At 35.2% G+C, this 18768-nt stretch overlaps 2 protein-coding genes and 1 long non-coding RNA gene across 3 annotated transcripts; 2 read left to right on the top strand and 1 right to left on the bottom strand.

The window, feature by feature from the left end:
• Nucleotides 1–55: 55 nt before the first annotated feature.
• LOC103867417 lies at nucleotides 56–6541 on the top strand. The gene is made up of 8 exons (XM_009145492.3): nucleotides 56–1344; nucleotides 1435–1549; nucleotides 1962–3109; nucleotides 3500–4680; nucleotides 4798–4928; nucleotides 5040–5734; nucleotides 5832–5944; nucleotides 6031–6541. Exons 1-8 carry the CDS (start codon nucleotides 1291–1293, stop codon nucleotides 6335–6337), a joined length of 3744 nt encoding a protein of 1247 aa, XP_009143740.1. The 5' UTR covers nucleotides 56–1290; the 3' UTR covers nucleotides 6338–6541.
• A 50-nt stretch (nucleotides 6542–6591) lies between these two features.
• Nucleotides 6592–11367, bottom strand: LOC103867418 (berberine bridge enzyme-like 15). The gene is made up of 3 exons (XM_009145493.3): nucleotides 8785–11367; nucleotides 7606–8092; nucleotides 6592–7340 (listed from the first exon to the last, which is right to left on the bottom strand). The coding sequence occupies exons 1-3, from the start codon at nucleotides 9273–9275 to the stop codon at nucleotides 6720–6722; spliced, it is 1599 nt and encodes a 532-aa protein (XP_009143741.1). The 5' UTR covers nucleotides 9276–11367; the 3' UTR covers nucleotides 6592–6719.
• A 1706-nt stretch (nucleotides 11368–13073) lies between these two features.
• On the top strand, nucleotides 13074–17328 carry LOC117134436. The gene is made up of 2 exons (XR_004458611.1): nucleotides 13074–14789; nucleotides 14954–17328. It is a non-coding gene; the product is annotated as an uncharacterized LOC117134436 (long non-coding RNA).
• Nucleotides 17329–18768: the final 1440 nt, after the last annotated feature.

Genomic DNA, 18768 nt, shown 5'->3' with positions numbered 1-18768 from the left:
AAAATAAATTATTTAATTTATAATGAGATTAATTGGTTTTAAATAACTAAGAGAATATCAAAATATCAAACATCTTTAGAATGTAACATGTGTCGTTAATGGTCTTCACTTTTTTCTTATTCAACATGTTGAATCTTTTCAACACCAGTTAATCCACATCATCAAATTTCATTTTTCAACAATCTCATTGTATGAATTCAACTATTGAATCTTTTATTCAATACCTCCATTGTACGTAGTTTAATATGTGTTTGATCTTATATCTTGTGTTACTCTTTATGGTATGGGAATGCATAGGATGACTAACATTTGAACACATAAATGCCATTGCATAATCTGGTGACATATCAATCTCTTAAGATATTATTAAATTAAATATCAAATTTAAACTTTCAACCATTTAAGAATACTTAGGGGAAATTACTGGGAATTTGATTTATATAGTTAGTTGAAAATTTGTGATTTACATAATGCTAGTTGATTTTAAAAGTTGACAAATTTAACAATTTTGTCAAGGATTAGAGAAATTTTGTTTATATTGAGAAAAATTATGAAAATATCAAACTATAATATTTTCAAAGACCTTTTAACAATTTATTTCTATAAAAAAAAATCAAGAGATGATGTATATAGTATCCCTACAAAATCTTGTTTTATGAGTTAATTTGTTTAGAATACAACTCTCAGCAACAATTATTTTAACAAACATATAAAATCACTAAAATCCAAATTTTTTGAATAAGATGTAATTTTAAATAGAATTAAAAGAGCACTAAACCACTAATACTAATGTTTTTAATTAAAAAATGCGAAAATCTATAAACCAATAACAATATAATATATTTTTGTTACATATCATTATAAATCAAACTTACAATACCACCCTTTAAATATATTTTTAAAAACTTAAATGATTTTTAAAACATATGTTTACTTTTCTTACTAGCTAATTTTATTAAACTATAGAATATGAAGAATACCAAATAGGAAAACGTTAACATAAATTTAGTGGGCTGGGCCTAGTATTTTTTTCTGATCAAATTGGGCCTAGTTAAATATATAAAAATTCAACACTCGCTAACCGGCTCTCGCCCGGAGATCCAAACTGTTACTCCTCTTCCCAAACGCTACAGTCTTCTTTCTCGCTTCTTCTGCTCACTGAAATTAGGGTTCAGGGTTTTCGAATTTCGTTTTCTAAATCAGCCTCTCCTCTCTCCGCCTCTGTTTGATGACGAGGAGCTTCCCGTCTACGTGAGAGTTCGTTAAAGAATCGGAGTCGTTCTTCCCGCAATGGCGGCTAATGCTCCACCTGAGCTGGCTTCAGGGAACCCTTGCTGCATCGCGGTACGTTTTTTTCCTGAATAGTATATTTTCATCCATTCTTGTGTTAAGCGATGTTGTATTTACGTGATTCCGTTTGACTGTATTTCTCAGTGGCAAGGGAAGTACCTAGGCATGAAGAAGAGGCGTGATGCTTGTAAAGAAGCTATAGAGATTCTCCAGAAGGCCATGGGAGCTGCTAACGATGAGAAAACCAATCTCCAGAAAAGTAAGTTGATTACGTTTCATCAGTTTATTCAGATTGGTAAAGATAGTTAGGACTTTGAAAGGAATATTCCTTTCACTACGAGTGGCATAGGTTTAGCTTGTTGGTTTTCTGATGTGTTGTGCTGTTGTTACTATTTGATTTTTGTTGTGTTACATGTTCCCTTGATATCTTGAGGTGAGCTATACACGTTAGAGTAAGTTATTGGTGTATTCCATATGTGTTTGGTTTTGAGTAGCGTTGGTTCTTCTTGAATGATGATTCTTTGGCGATTATTAACTGAATTTATTATCTAACTTGAGCTATTAGTGATGTGTGGTTTGGGTGGAAAGATGGTTTTATTACTATATCTCTCAATCTTGTTGTTGTGTGTTTTTAACTCGGCACTGCTGACATGCTATCTATATGTTTACAGAACTTAGGGATATGTCGGATAGCATGGACACTAAGGAGAATGATTCAGGTGAAAAAGGATCTTTGGAGAAAGAAGTTTCTGATTTGAAGTCTGAGAAATTTTCTTTGCAACAAAGATTGGAGCGAAACATTCAAGAAAAAAGTGAAGAAATTAAAATTCTTCGTGATCAAGCTTCTAGCAGAGAAAAGGAGATCAGTGAACTGAAGAACCTCCTTAAGAAAGAAACATCAAGGGCTGATAATTCCGAAGAAGAGAGGGAACAAGTTTGTAAAGAATTGAACAAGGCAAAGGCTCTGCTGGTCAAATATGAGGATATCAAGCCGGACGTTCCTGAACTGAAGGAGGAAATAAATCTGGTTAAAAGTCTTCTTGTAAGCGAGAGGCAGAAGGCTGAGTCAGAGAGGAAGAAAGCTGAATCAGAGAAAAAGAGAGCTGTTCAGTATCTTTCCGAGTTGGAGGTTTTAAGAGCTACAGCTCATAAGACTAGTTCTGATCTGCTTACTTCGACATCCACTCTTGAGACACTGAAAAAGCAGCTTGAGTCTGAAAAACAAAAGACTCTGAAAGAGAGAAAACGTGCAGATATGGAGAGTGCAAAAGCTAAGGAACAGATGAAGCTGGCAGAAGGCTTGTCTAAGAAGTTTGAAATCATTAGAGTTAGAAATGAAGAGCTCAAGAAAGAGGCGGAACTGCAGACCGCTAGGAGTAAAGTAAAGTTTGCTGAAAACTCAGCGAAATTGGAAGAGAAGATGAGACTCCTTGAGATGAATAAGAAAACAGCCATGGACTGGAAATCTCGTGTTGATGATCTGACTCGGCAGTTGCAGGAGTCACAATTAGTGACCGAGGGTTTGAGAAAACAGGTGCATGAGCTTTCTCTCTCTCGGAAATCGACTCGCTCTGTTTCTCCTCATGAAGCCAGAGATCTGGAAAAGGCTGAAATGAGGCTTTTGAAAAAGGAGCTGAAGTTTCAGAAGAAACGTGAAAAGCACTTCAATGAAGTGGCTGAGTTTGAAAAATATCGAAGGGAGTTTCAGGCAGAAGAGCTGGGTCGGTTAAAACGTGAGTTCGGTGGTTTTACAAATCGCATGAATCTTCTGGGTGAGTATTTTTCTAGAGACGTTGAAGGTACAGCTGCTCTTGCAAAGGTTTGTTTATGCCATAAATTTCTTACTCTATTCCTTCCCATCTTAATTTAATATTCTGCTTGATGATTTGATATTTGATACTTTCTTTGCTCCCGGGTTTCAGACATTAGGCTACATGATGGATCTGTTCTGAATGACATGGTAAATTAAAAAGAATCCTGTTTTTCTATTTATCCTAGGTTTATGATTGTGGCTTAAAGCATTCTTAGTTTAGCTGAAATAGTCAGTTGAAGTTATCTGAGTATGAACACTTAGGCTCTAGTCTGTTGAAGTTGTTAGTGTCATTGAATCTTACTATAGGTAGATTATTCACAACATATATCGCCTTTATACTTTGGATCATTTTAATTCCTTACTACTTTACTTATGTTTCATTCCATTGCTTTTTAGGTGGAAGGCCGCAGGAAACCCCCAAAGAACCGTAGTGGTGAAAATAATTCTGACGCAAGATGCCATTTGGGAGCCAACCCTGGTTCTCAGGACCAAGCTTGCAAGTTTTCTGCCCAGTTAATCGCTAAAGCTGGACGGGGCGTGAGTGAGTCTGTCTCCGATCCTATTTCTCAATTGGATTCTCCTACTGGAGGGTCTAGAGAGTTACTGACTTCTGGAGTAGTTTCCAGCGCAATATCTTTTTCTGAGGGGGAGTTACTGGCCTCACAGGGAAGAGAGCAGTTCGCTTTTACTACTACAGCAGAAAATATCCAACCAACAAAATCAAGTATGTTCCAGAAAGTCGATACCGGGAAAAATGGAAAGCTCTGTTTTGTGGCTGAAAACTGTGTTCAAAGCGGTCAAAAAGATAGGCATGAGGTAGTTAATGAGCACTCTCGAAAAAGAAAAAGATTGTCAGAGGCAATGGAGTCACGTAAGCATCTGTCATCTGATGATAAAAAGAAGAATCTACAGATTAGAGAGAAGCTGGGTGCCTTGCAGTCTATGGTAGCAGAAACTGGGTACAAGCCTTTAAGAGAGAAAGAAACTTTGGTTTCTTGTCAGAAGAAGACAGTTATGCAGAATTCTATTGAGTTTAACCGGTTAACCAAGACTCGAGGTAATAAAGCTGAAATTACACAAGTGGCTGGGAAAACTATGTGCCTCTCTACTGCTAAAGGACATGACGCGGCAACATTATTTCTGGAGGAAGATGCTGCTACAGATTATATGAAATTGCTGGAGTTGGATCAACCAGAAGATGAAATTTATTACAAGATTGCAAGAGAGTCGCTCATGTCCCCTGATCTTCCGCAGGTAAACTTTTTGGGTGATGAGATTATGAATGAGGACAAAAATCCTACTACTGCTCTTGACTTGGTTGCTAGTAGTGAAGCTTATAGTCTCAACACTGAGAATGCTTCAGTGACAGTCAAAATGCCACCTGAGTCGCCAACATCGGATGGTCATATTCTTAAACACTTTGTTGTGTTTTCAAATACTGAAGACCAGAACAGTATCATCAAAATCTTCCATGCTGCAAACAGTTGTGCTCAGCGATGCCCATCAGTTGCTACAGCACAGTGGGCAGTGCCCGCGATTCTGTTCTCTTTGAAAATGGAAGACAACCTTTTAGCACGGTATGTTATTATCCTCTCTAATGTGTTTTCATTTCGTAATGTTGATATATAGTAATTCTTTCAACTCCATTAGTAAACTAGTGTTTGGGTGCTAATATATGCCTTTGTTTTTCTCAGGGAAAGGGCATGTGTGTTCCTCTCCTTGCTGCTTCATAACTTCTCTATGGTTTCCTCGATGAACATTGGGAACACTCTGGATCATGATTCTTGCGCCTGCTTAGATTCTTTCTCGAAGCATATATGTAGTGGTATGTCCCTAATCCCTTTTCCTTTTCTTGTTTTTCTTCTCAAAACTGAATATTTCAGTCTGCTATTGATTTGATGTTTAAATTAACTGAACTTGGAATTCTATTGTGTAGTTATGGCTGATACTGAAGCTGGAGGTATTCTAACCAAATTTTTGGAAGAACTCCTTAGCCTTCTTAAGGCCCTCCTTTCAGAGCAGAGGGTATTGTATTCTGCTAAATCCTCAGAAACAACTGAATCTGGTTTTAGCATTCATGTCACCTTGAATGGAGAAAATGTAGCTCTCTTCAGCAGAGTAGCTCTAACTGATCATTTGGTGGCTGGAAGTGCTATTTTGGCAGCAATATGTACTGCAGTGGATCGTGTTGGACTTATCCGTGAAGTTTCCTTTGAACTCCTGCACAGACACAGTCATGAGAAAACCCCAGTACCACTGACCATTCTTCACGTTTTTGCTTACATTGCTGGAGAGAAAATGATGTCCTCTAGTGATCATAACATTTCAAATGCAGTGTTGAAATCCATTGTGATGTTTCTAGAGAACAGACATTTTGGCACTGTGGAGGGAAGTTCTAAGTTGCATCCGGGCAAGAACAAGTGTCCATTCTCAGACAAGTCTTCCTCGCTGGAGGCTATGGGATCTATGCTCATGGAAATTGTTCAGGAGTTTGCTCACTCTAATACTGTGCATCAGAGCTTGATTGAGTTTAGGCCGGCACACAAAGGGTTCCAGTGCGTATTGGGCAGGGATCAAAGTGTTACTTTATATGACATTCTGTCATTGGTGGACCTTATTGCTTGTTACACGGTATGTAGTTAAAAACTTTTCAAAAGCATTTACAACCTTCACTTGATGTTTTGTTAATCTATTGTACCAGTTTGATCTTATATATTTATAAATGTAGGCATGGAACTGGACTAGTGCAAACATTGTTTCTCCACTGCTAAAGACGCTGGGAATGCCATTGCCAACAAACGTTTCTGTTGCAGTCATCTCCCTTCTTGGCCAACTTAGCAGGTAACATTTTATTAGTTTGTCTCTTTATACAGAACCAAAATGATGTAACAATATCCATTTCTCTCTTTTTGTTTTGGATATTGCAGTATTGGAGTGGATGCTGGTGGCTATGAAAATGAAGGAATATCAAACTTGAGAGAGAAACTGTCATCATTTCTGCAGTGTGAGACAACACTAGAAGCTGGTTTTGGAGTTCAGATAGCAACTGTGAGCTCCCTCTTGAAGACGCTTCAGCTGGATCTCGCAATAGTCTTTCAAGGCGAAACCACTAAGCTTCCGGATTGTGGCGACCAAAGCTCATCTGTTCCAGCCAATATGGTCGCCAAGTGGTTCTCTTTATTGAGCGACGAACAGCGAGCTTTCGCAACCGAGTTCTTACAAACCTGTTGTTAGATAATTCCTTAGTTGAAAAATTCATCAAAAGCAGTACAATTTTGGATATGTCTCTCACTGCTTGATTCTTCTTCTTCATTGACTGATGTTTTTTCAAGGATGGAGATATTAAAGAAGCTTGCACTGAGGTTCCAAAGTTTATACTTTTTGTATTTTCTTAACCGGCCTAAACTGAACGAAGAATGTTACGTAGGTTTGTTTTAATAGAGTTTAGTTTCAGACAAAACCTAATCAATCACACCACCACAAGCAAAGATTGTAATATCAAGATTCAAGATAGTAAGCACACAAACTAAAATGCTTGCTATCAAGATCCAAAACCCATAGACATCACTTGTATATATTTGTTAGAACATTTAATATGAAAACCATTTTCAATCCATCAACCAATCTTTGTTGGGATACTCTGTTCATGTCTGAAGAAATTCTCAGGATCAAACTCACCCTTAATCTTAACCAACCTCTCGAAGTTCCCCTTGAAATACTTAGTCCCCCACTCCCTAGCATCACTCTCTTCCTCGTTCACCCCCAAATCAAGATCCCTGTAATTCACATACGCACGTCTCGGGTTCTTCGACACATACTTCTCCATGTAACTGTACATCTCCCTCATCCACTTCATATGCCTCTCGTCGCTTGCCTTCCCATCTGACCAAGACGATAGCCACTGAATCTTGAACAAGGTCCCTTTCCTGTGAGGGAATGGTATCTCTGACTCAGCAATCCTCGACATCACTCCTCCGTAAGGGTTCCATATCGTTAACGGTGAATCCTCTTCAAGAAGCTTCTTCCATAGTCCTTCTAAGCCTTCTACAGGTATTGGCTCTTCCACAAAGTCTGACTTGGCCTTGAAGTAGCTCTTGAAGAGTGATTTTCCGTCGAGTAAAGCCTCCGGTGCTGCGCTGCTTGGGAATCCAGCAATGTACATTACTGATTTGATCCAGCTCATTTCGGTGCAGTCCTTCTTGGTTAGTCCTAGCTCAGGGAAACTCTTCTGCATCACCTGTTAAATAAAACTCGGGGTTGAATTTGTCAAATTAAAAAGTTTACCACCTAAAAGAAAAAAACATACTTTCGAGGTTTTAAATTTAGACCCCTGACTTTACAAAATTCTAATTTCTCTGCATCGCCTGTTAAAACTTTTACTCAGGTTCGAATTTTGTCATATTAAAAAATTTACTAGCCAAAAAGATGTATATGTAATACTTTGGAGGTTTTAAATTTAGACCCCTAAAGTTTATATAATTAAAATTTCAACACCATTGTACCTGCATAAGCCTATTTGAGTCACCGAGAAACTGTCCTTGGTACGAAGTCGAGATGGTTCGGTTCCCAGGTTTGGTAGTTTTGCTCGCTGTCTGAATAATAACGCGAATGAAGAGATCTTCGTCAAGCTTGTCAGCGACTTGTTGCCATTTGTACAAGACCTTGGTACCGTCTTGCTCAAGCGTCTTCGTGACTGTGAATACAGTCACAGTCGCCGGAACGGGAACAAGCTTGATTTTCCAGGCGAGGATCACGCCGAAGCTTCCGCCTCCACCGCCGCGAAGCGCCCAGAAGACGTCCTCTCCCATTGCAGCGCGATCAAGAATCTTACCGTTAGCGTCGATGATTCTCGCGTCGAGGACGTTGTCAGCGCCGAGACCGAACTTACGCATCATGGAACCGTAGGCTCCGCCGACTAAGTGGCCGCCGATGCCGAGGCTGGAGCATAGACCCGCCGGGAAACCATGGGTTTGGCTTTTCTCTTGGATCCTAATTAAACCGCGGGAGAAGGAAAAAAATTGTTAACTAAAGGATCATTAACCAAAGCAACCATATTCAGTTTGCTTTTACTTCGGTTTGGTTTTATCAACTGGTTGAATAAAGGAAAACTGGTCATTTTAACCCTATGGCCTCTATCAATCAAGAATGAAGAAATTGAAAAATTCATAATACATTTTTGTTTGAGCATGAAAGCAATATTTTACGTAACCGGCAATAAATTAGGTGATCATAATGGATTTTAAACAAACGCAGCTTATAAATAATAAACATTTGAATTTGATCTAATTGCAACGTTTTGTAAAAATAAAATAAAAAGTAATCAACATTGTCAATACATAAACAGACGAAATATGAACAGAAAATTTTATCGTATTTGTTCATCAAAATTTTCTAATTATTTTGTTGGTTTTTCGTCAAAAAGTTCCTGACAAAACAAAATCATCTTATAAGCTAATAGCTTCTCATGAAATTCAAATTCCAACGGAAATCCATGGCTATTTATATATATTGAGCCACTACATTTAATATATTTTGTCTCTTTTTGGTTGTTTAAAAGTAAAGTAATTTATTTGGTATGATGCTTCAGTTTTTCTTTCTTGTGAAAAAAGACTAGTTTAGAAAATCATGCATGGGTGGATCGTCCAATAGTACAAATACATGCGTAAGCGTTACCTACTTACCTGTAGTAAACCTCTCCGACGGTGGCACCCGCGTGAGCCCATGCGCTGTTACTGTCCACATCTACGTCGATCTGTCTAAGCTTGGATAGATCAACGATCACAAACGGCGTTTCGTTCTCAGAAACGAAGGAGAGCCCTTCGTAGTCGTGGCCGCCGCTACGTACCCGCATGTGAAGCTGGAGTTTCTTGGCACACACGACGGCTGCTTGTACGTGTGTCTCGTACATAGGCTCGAATATGAACACAGGCTTCGGGTTTGACGGCGTCAAGTAACGGAGATTTTGTGCCGTTGATTCGAGCTCCTCTTTAAACAAAGTCGCGTTTTGGTCGGGTGAGTAAAACGCCGCCGTTATGGGGAACGATATGTCGGAGTTCTCGACGAGGCACTGCAAGAAATCTTGTTGTAGTGTGGATGAAGACATAGGAATGGAAACTAATAGTAGCGTCACCGCAAACGCCATTGCGTTTCGCTTTGAAACCGCAAACGCCATATTGTTTCTAAAGAACTATTGTGTGGTGTTTGTTTTTGGTTGCTGAGGTATGTGTTTGGGTTTATATAGGAGGTTGATGTGTGTGTGAAGCTGTGATTCTGTGAATGTCTTATACGTAAAGTTGGTGTAATAATTACATCAACATCTTCATTATATTCATTCATTTATTGCTAAAACTGTATAATTTTTTATTTCATTGCTAAACTTCTATCTTTTGTATTTTGACTACTTGAAAGATTAGGATTTTCGTGGAGTTTATTTACAAGTAAAGTTCGTGTTGTAATTACATCATGACTAAAAGTTTTCATTATGTTATATTCTTTCATTTGTTGCTAAAAATGTATCAAAATTTATTGTATTGCTAATCTTCTATCTTATGTATTTGACTACGTGAAAGATACAGATTTTCTTGGAGTTTATATATTCCTTAATTATGCATATAACCAAATAAATGTCTCGCCAGTCGCCATTCGCCAACCATACAGAAAGAAAGAAATGAATTGTAAATTAGAATATGACCAGGGTCGTTGCATTCCCTTGTACTTCATTGCTATATAATCTGAATCTTTATATATACTTTTGATGTCACATATTTTGTGCTCTACATATTTTCTATTTCTTTCTTATTTATCCCATTTAGCGATAAGATACTTGGGTTATGTTTGGTGAACTAGGCCGTGTTTTATATCCTCCTTCTCCACGGTAAAACGTTTGCAGATGCAATCATGAATCGAACCAGATCGAAATATAGCTACTGAAAGTCTGAAACTGCCATACTGCAATGTTTGCACCATAACTAAAACTATATATAGTTTTAAATTCATTGCTACAGTTACCTATTTCTTGCAATGTATGTACGATTAGTAAAACTATATCCGTTTTAAATTCAATTGCTATAATTATATCTTTCTTATTAATTGTACAGCCCCCAAGTTTTACTTTTAATATACTTGGATTTTTTCTTAAAGAAAAAATTCCAAGTAATTCGCTGACCAAATAGCCGCCAAATACAAAGTTTCGCTGACCATAAGAAAACAAATTATCTCTTTAAAAGTTACTTTAATTGTAACAACCGTTGTCCTAGAATGTATTGATAACGAAACCTGAGTTTTGTGTGTATATTTAAATGTATTGTATTGTGAAATTAAGGGTTCTGAAGAAATGAATGTCTTTTGAAAGTAAGGAAACAATGCTGATACGCAAGAACTTCGAAGATACCAACACCGGCCACTTTCTTTACATTTCAACATCTAAAGATATCGATGCCATTTATCTTCAGTAATTGTAGCGTGAAGGTAAACACATTTTCTTGAATTGTAATATAATCTCTTATGTTATTCGTACACAAGGGTCCTTTCACACTGTGCATTATTATTGTAGGCGATTTCTATTTATTTGAAGTTTTACTAATCTGTAACTCTACACATACACGGCATTTTTCCACGATAAACCTGAAAATTACTAATTGTAATTGTAACCACGATTTATTAAAAAAATTCATAGTGGTATAAAATGTGATTGGGTTCAACTTCTATCTTCGTTAGACAAAAATCACATTATGTGTATTCCCAACATTAGTTGGATACATATAGATTGTATTGTGGGATTTTGTTGTCACAAGAAGATTGCGATAGGTAATGTGATTGATGATGATATTGAGAGATGTGTAGCTTAAAAGCAACAAAGTGACAATGTCTGAAGATTATGTAATAACCGTATGCGTCAAAAACTTGCTTCAAAGTCTCAATCTGTATCTACTTATATAACATATATACAACATTTGCTTCTATTATTTTCTACAACTCTATCAAACATGTCAATCGAGAGTTGAATTTGCGCGCACACATACTACGAAATATCTTTGACTCCGACGTTTAATTTAGGGGATCTGTAAGTTTACACAAGCTGCGGTCTCACAAATGGCTATATCATTGTAAATTCACATAATTTGGCTCCATATATAACTAAGTTACTAAACCATTGTAACCTACAGAAGAGTAGATTTCTCACATATCTTTTGGCAAACTTATTTGTATGACTGGTCAAATTTTGGCCTCCTTACTTACCATATCAAAGTGCATCTGAATTAAGTTACAGTCAAAATATATTTCTAAGAAATTTTGACAAAAATTGGCAACAAAGTACATGATGTCGCATTCACATAGCAAATATAGTCCCAACGAGGCAACGACTCTGTCAAGGCCATGCCCCCTTAGCCTACTACATATTCTTAATAGCTTTATATAAATTTGATTTTGACGATATTGTCAAAGGATTAAATTTTTATTATTTCATATGGAAAACATATAAGTGGATTTCCTTTTCTTTTTGATGTGTTTTGATCACTTTTTTAAAGAAAATATATAGTAAAATATTTGTTTTTACAGACAGATTTAAAATTTTACTGAGTGACAAATGATAAACAGAGTCAAAATATTAAATCCATCCCTTTTTAGTGAAAAGTTAAGTCTTTTTGTAGGAATATCTAATCCTAAGTTTTAAGTTAAATTTCTGACTGTTAAGAGAGGCTAACCCAATAAGTTCTTCTTCTTTTTTAGATTTAAGCCACACAAACATTTCAACAGTCTGAACTATACCAAATTGGTCCTATTTCAGTTTAAATTCAGATCTATTCATTCATCCTATAACCAAAAAGCCAAATGCAAAATATCCAAACTGAACTGCACTGAAACTCAAATGCCAGATCTAGTTATTGTTTTTGGGAATATATATCGCTTCATTTTTTTGTGTGGACAATATACCTAAACCTCATTATGGGTTCAATATAGAATGTATGCACTGAATGAGCACATTGTTAGGATTTTTTTTGTAAAGATGGCAGTGACAATTATCACCAAAATCAGGATATTTTACATGATATGATATTTTTTTTAAATATCACCTAAAAGGCTAAAATTACACTTTATGTATTTATGAAGTTTTTCCCACGTTATTTTGCAAATAAATCTCCAAGATATGATTGTTTAACAAATTAACTATGTAACTATATAAATGAAAAAAAAAATCACTAAAAGATAGGAAACCACGAATCTTATATATTAAAACAGAAGTCACAACCTTGATTCATGTGTGATTTTTTTAAAAATGGACCTAATGGACCTATTCATAGAAATTCAAAAATAAAATCTAATATGTTGGTAAGATGGGTTAACATTATCAAACTATATAATACATGTATAAAAATTAACATGTATTTCTTTAAAGTTAATAATATAAAATCTTTGTAACTACTTTAATCATAATATATTTTCATTTTAAATATAATATATATTTATATATTATATTTTAAAATTTTAATAAATCTGTGTAGTATTTAAACAATAACTTAATGTATTTTAAGTTATCGTTTAGAAATGAAAATAAATAAATTATATCCTATTTTATCTACTTTTATAGTCATGATCATGTTAAAATATAATTATTATACTAAAATAAATATGATAAAATTATATTCAATTGATAAATTTATAAATTTTATTTTCATAAATATAAACTATTTATTTAAAATATAATATGATGATAGAACGACTTAAAATTAACAAACTATATAATACATGTCTAAAAATTAACATATCTTACACTTTTATATATACAATAATAAATTATCTAAAATGAATAAGCATAAAAATATTGGTAAAAAGAAATCCAGTTTTGAAATACAGGTCAGAATTTAGCATAAATTAAATAAAAAATATTTTTTAAATATATTTTCTCATGAATATATTAATTTGCTTAATAACTAAATGCAAATACAATAAGATAAATATATTATAAGAAGTGGCAAATACATAAGGTTTAAACAATTAATTAATTATAACATGTAAATTATAAAACTATTGTATTTGAAATAGTTATATAAATATTTAAGTATATGATTAACATTAAAAATATATACCACTTATGTTCTAAAACAATAATTTATGTATAGAAAAGTGAAAACAAACACCCGTGCGGTTGTCCGGGTCAAAATCTAGTTTTTGTTTTAAAAGTGGAGTAGTTAAATAGATGTGTGTTAGTTTATTTTGGATTCATACTAGTGTATCTATTTTCTATATTTATTTTGCTAGTTCCACTACAAAAAAAGTCTACATTGATAGCACATTGTTATAGCACGTTTTACTGAACTGCTGTCGTAGATGATTTAAATATTTCTGTATTATATTATAGCATTAGATAAACGCTATGGTAGAGTAAAACCTAAAATAGCACTTAATTAATGTTATTTTAAAAATTAAGTGAGCGAGAATATAAAGTCACAGATACCGCCAACACTTAGTGAAAATTAGATTTAAGCGCCAAAGATATTTTTAAGCGGCTTCAACAATGCTATCAAAGACATATAATAGCATTTTTATAACGCTAAGAAAAGCTCTTTGAACCCCTAAACTCTAAACATAGTTTTAAACTCTAAACATTGTTTTAAACCCTAAACTTTAAAGACAACCTTTAAACCTCTAATTTTTTCATACTATAACTTCAAATCTTAAAATTAAAATCAAAATTTAATCTTTTTAATCTTAATCTATAATTTCCTAAACACATATCTTTAATCTTTAATCAAACTCTATATCTTAAATCTAAACTTCAAATGTAAACTAAACATTCAATACTCTAAATATAAACTTCAAATCTAAATTATTAAATATTTAACTACAAATCGTCTAGTATTCAAATCTATTATTTTCGAATCTTAATCCAAAACACTAAATTTTAACCCTAAACCTCATATTCCAACATCAACACCTTAAATCATAAAACTAAATTTACTCTTAATCATTTTTTTTTTGTAAATCATAAAATATAAATTTAAAACTTTTCAAATTTTGAATCAAACATACAAATTTATAAACGGATTATAAATCAGATTTTTTATAAACATGCAAATTTAAAAATGATGACCAAAATCATAATGATGATATTAATCTAATATTTTCAAACTTAAACATCAATTCATAAAATAAATATCAGTTTATTAGGTTCAAAAAATAAAAAAATTAGACTTAAATTATAAACTACAGAATATTAATTTTGAAATAAGATATAACTAATAAAAATCACTTACAAAACAAATTATCAAATATGGAAAGACAAAACAAAAATAAAAATAAAAAAACAAAAACAAAATTGTCTGGGCAATCAGATTAAAGTACATGGATCACACTTTTGAACCGTTAGATTAACTTAGATCTGAAGGTTAAGATTTATTCCTTTAATTTTTATTTTTATTTTCTCCTCTCCCTCTCTCTCTCTCTCACTCTCAACTCCACGGATCTGGTCTTCATGTTCTTCTCCTTCATTCTCATCTCTCCCATCCCTCTCCAAGCTTACTGTTTCTCTCATCTCTCCTATCTCTCTCCACGCCTCTCTCATCTCTCCCATCTCTCTCCCACCGCGTCTCCTCCTCGTCTCACCACCACCAGGGTCGCCCTCTCACCACCACCACCACGGTCGCCCTCCCACCACCACCACGGTCGCACTCCCACCACCACCACGGTCGCACTCCCACCACCACCACGGTTGATCTCTCTCTCTCTCTCTCTCTCTCTCTCTCTCTCTCTCTCTCTCTCTCTCTCTCTCTCTCTCTCTATCTCTTTGTATCTGTGTATCTTCTCTCTGTTTCTGTAGTATGAATCTGATGTTGTTTTGTTTTGGTAAAGATAGTTGGGGAGGCAAGGTTCATGGTGGCTGGAGGAGGCAAGGTCCATGGCGGCTTGAGGACGGAAGTCTCGTGGCGGCTGGAGGAGGCAAGGCTCATGGCTGTTGGAAGAGGGGCAAGGTTATGGAGGAGGCGGCTGCAGTCTTTTTTTTTTTTTTTTAGGTTAAGATTTGGTTTAGTGTAACCGGGTTAGAAAAATTGTAGTGGTCTGAGTTTGCTGTTATAATTTCTGGTTAGTTTTGTAAACCAGGATTAATTTGTAAACCAATTTTAATATATAAATAAAATTTATTTTAATTTCATTATAAAACAATTTTCGGTTTAATATTAATTATTTTATTTCGAATTATAATTAATTTTAGTTTATTGCAGAAAGATCTATCATAGCACGAAAATATAAATCGTAACCAATTTATAACAAAAAAATAATGTTATGTTTAAGTTAATAATATCATTCAAATATTGCTATCGTATCTGCACAATTCATAGCATTTAAAAAAATGTTATCGTAGAGGGGGTACCTATGATGGCTGCCGATGACATAGCATTTCAAGTTTCGCTATAAAAGCCCTACCATAGCGTTTATCGTGTGCTAAGAATGCGCATATTTCTTGTAGTGTTCTTATTGGTTAGAATTATTTGCCTAGAAAGTTTATAATACAATCCAGCGACAAAAAAAGTTGGGTAGGTTAGATGGTTAAGGAAATTGAATGTATTTGTTTTAAACAAAAGTTATGTAAAAAAAATTCTAATTGTTAGGGTGTTAAATGGGTCTGACCAGACTAATGAGCCTTAACAAATTTGGTCCGCTGAAACCCTAGGTTTGTTTCATGACTAACCATCATTATCTGTATCTCTTTTTTTTGGGCCAACCAATATGTGCATCTCTTTTTCTTTTGAATTTCTTTTTGTAACATTTTGGCATCTCATTGTGTGTGCAATGATAAGATATGAAGATTTACATTGATGACAAACAAAAACGGCATCCTCTCTGGCAAGATCTCAGATCCATTTATCCAAGACGTATTTAAATTTGTCTCATTCATTTTGGCATCCTGTTCGATATTAAGAATTTAATAGATAGGTCTTTATTATATCAGTCAAGCACACATGGGAAAATCATTTACAAAACTGACGTTGATTATGAAGGTAGTTGGGGTAACTGGTAATCAGAAGAAAGAACACATGAGCAAGATGAATCTATTTTTGTGAACAAAGTTTGACTGGAATAGTTTGAGTGCAAAGTGCTCCAAGTAGTTTTAGAAATCCCCTTTCGTGATAATTATTGATTATATGAATTTTCCAACTTTTTTTTGCTAAACATACTGAAATTTGTAACTTCTACAGGAAAACTATAGTATCGAAAAGTGTGTTGGGGCCCTTTGCCTCGAACGAATTATGAAAAATCTCTGATTGGTAATTATCGAGTGACTGCAAGGGACTTGTAAATTTTATAGAACGGTTCAACATCAGGCTATAAGAGGTTTTCTTATAGCCAGCATATATTCTAAGAGCAAACCCACTTAAGGGTTTCTAAAATTTTTTAATTCTTCTTTATTTTTTTTCTGTCTGATTAAAAAAAAGAAAATTAAAAAGCGCACCAATCGCGGACCGTCACGTGTCGGTGGGATCCGCGAACAGTGCAAAAAAACCACCACAAGGGGTCCTTTTTTTCTTTGTGCAACCTTTCATTTCATTAACTTAAACTTCAAACATACAATAGATAGAGGGAATTATCCATCCTCTTTGATTACAACAACACTACAAGAAAACAAAGAGATTCTGATGGCCAAAATCGTCGGAAGTTCGTCGGAAAAGGCCTATTCCGACGCATTTCTGACGAAGGCGTTCGTCGGTATCATTTCGTCGGAAAAAAAGAATTCGTCGGAATTTCGTCAGAATTTCCGACGACTTTCTGACGAATACCGAGAAATAACATTCTGACGAACTTCCGACAATATTCCGATGCGGACACACGAGACTAGAGTTCATCGGAAAAACTATATACCGACGGAGACGGATCCTCCGAAGATTCCGACGAACTAAGTTCTCGGTAAATACCGACGGAGTCTGATTCGTCGGTAAATACCGACGGAATATGACTCGTCGGTAAATACCGACGGATTACGATTCGTCGGTAAATTCCGACGACTCACCATTCGTCGGTATGTTCCGACGAATCATAGTCCGTCGGTATTTACCGACGAGTCATACTCCGTCGGTATTTACCGAGAACTTAGTTCGTCGGAAAATGTCAATTTTAATAATACGAATTAATTTTGCATTTTTATATATATTTTTTATATGAAAAATTAATTAATAAATAAATAAAATCTGAAATTTAAAACTAATAATATTATAGAATTTAAATTCATACAAACCGAAATAGAAAAAAAACATTCAGAAAATTTAAAATTCATGCAAAACGAAAGAAAAAAACATTCAGACAGTTTTAAAAAGCTGAAAAAAACTAAGAACTCGAAGACATCAAACGATCTAGCTTCTGCATTATCTCGGCGTTGAACTTCTTCTGGGATGCCAGCTCAGCAAGGATAGTGGCATTCTCCGAACGGATAGTGGCATTCTCCGAAAGGATAGTGGTGTTCTGCTCCTCCAATGCCCCAATCCGTTCATCTTTGTCATGTAGCTCCTCGAGAATCATGGGATCGGCATACGGAGCTTGCGAAGAAGACGCCGGATACGAAGAAGCACGGCGGGCCAACCCAACTAAACGGCCTCCTTTCCTTTTAGGAACCGCCTACAAAAATATTTAAAGTTAGTAAATATAGACAAATTAGTAATCGACATTATAAAAAAATATATTAATAAAAAAAATTACCTTTTCAACCATCTCATTTATTTGCAATAGGGACAAGTTGGTTGAAGCTCCCGTAGAATCGCCGTCATCAGAGAGAGGCTGAGATTGAGTTGCTATTTCAGCTTCCACCAAATCAACGACACCTTTGATCACGGGATCCTGAATTTGACCTGTCTTCTTGTTAGTGTGAGCCACCTTAATGAGTTGGAGACGATCAACGGGATTACCGTCATTTTCTTCGATCTAAAAAACCGCCATTATTAGCCAAGGAATATATAAAATATTTATTTAAAAAATATAAAGATAAATAATTAAAAAAAACTTACAAGTTCATCTTCCTTAGTAGACATAGAGCAAGCGCCGAGGTTGTGCACATACATACCTTTCCCGCCACGATCGCTCTTCCGGTTCTTGGAGTTCCTAGAAGACGTCTCTGCAGTTTCTTCCTTCTCCCAATGAGCTATCAACTGCTCCCACACCGTCCCGTTGATGAACCGTGGCCTCTTGTTCTTCTGCCAAACTGTCTTCCACGCGTTTATCTGCTTCGTATAAGAGTCCATGGCTTTTTCGTTGAATTTCTTACGGACTGTTTCCGTGAGATCGGAGTGCCAGTTGAACTCTTGCTACAAAACAAACATAATTTAATAAGTAAATATATTTTAAAAAATGTAAATACTTTAAAAAAATGAAGAGTTTACCGCAAACTGACGAAACCACAACTCTCGTTCTTCGAAAGGAATCACACTCCACTTTGAATATCCAAAACGAAGCATGGAGTACATCATCTGGTTGATGCTCCTGCTAATGCCATTTTTCGACTTGGTGAACCTTTAAAAAAAATACAAGTTAGTTAACAAGTTAATTAATGGAAAAAAACATAATACTACAAATTAAAAAAAATACTAACCAAGTGCTATGTCCTCGTCGTGGGTTGGGATGGAGAACCGGGAGATGCTCTCGACCTGGTTGTTGAACCAATAGATCAACTGGCATGACCC

This window comes from Brassica rapa, chromosome A05 (assembly GCF_000309985.2).
Source record: "Brassica rapa cultivar Chiifu-401-42 chromosome A05, CAAS_Brap_v3.01, whole genome shotgun sequence".
Taxonomy (NCBI): Eukaryota; Viridiplantae; Streptophyta; class Magnoliopsida; order Brassicales; family Brassicaceae; genus Brassica; species Brassica rapa.
This window is presented reverse-complemented; position numbering and strand designations above follow the sequence as displayed.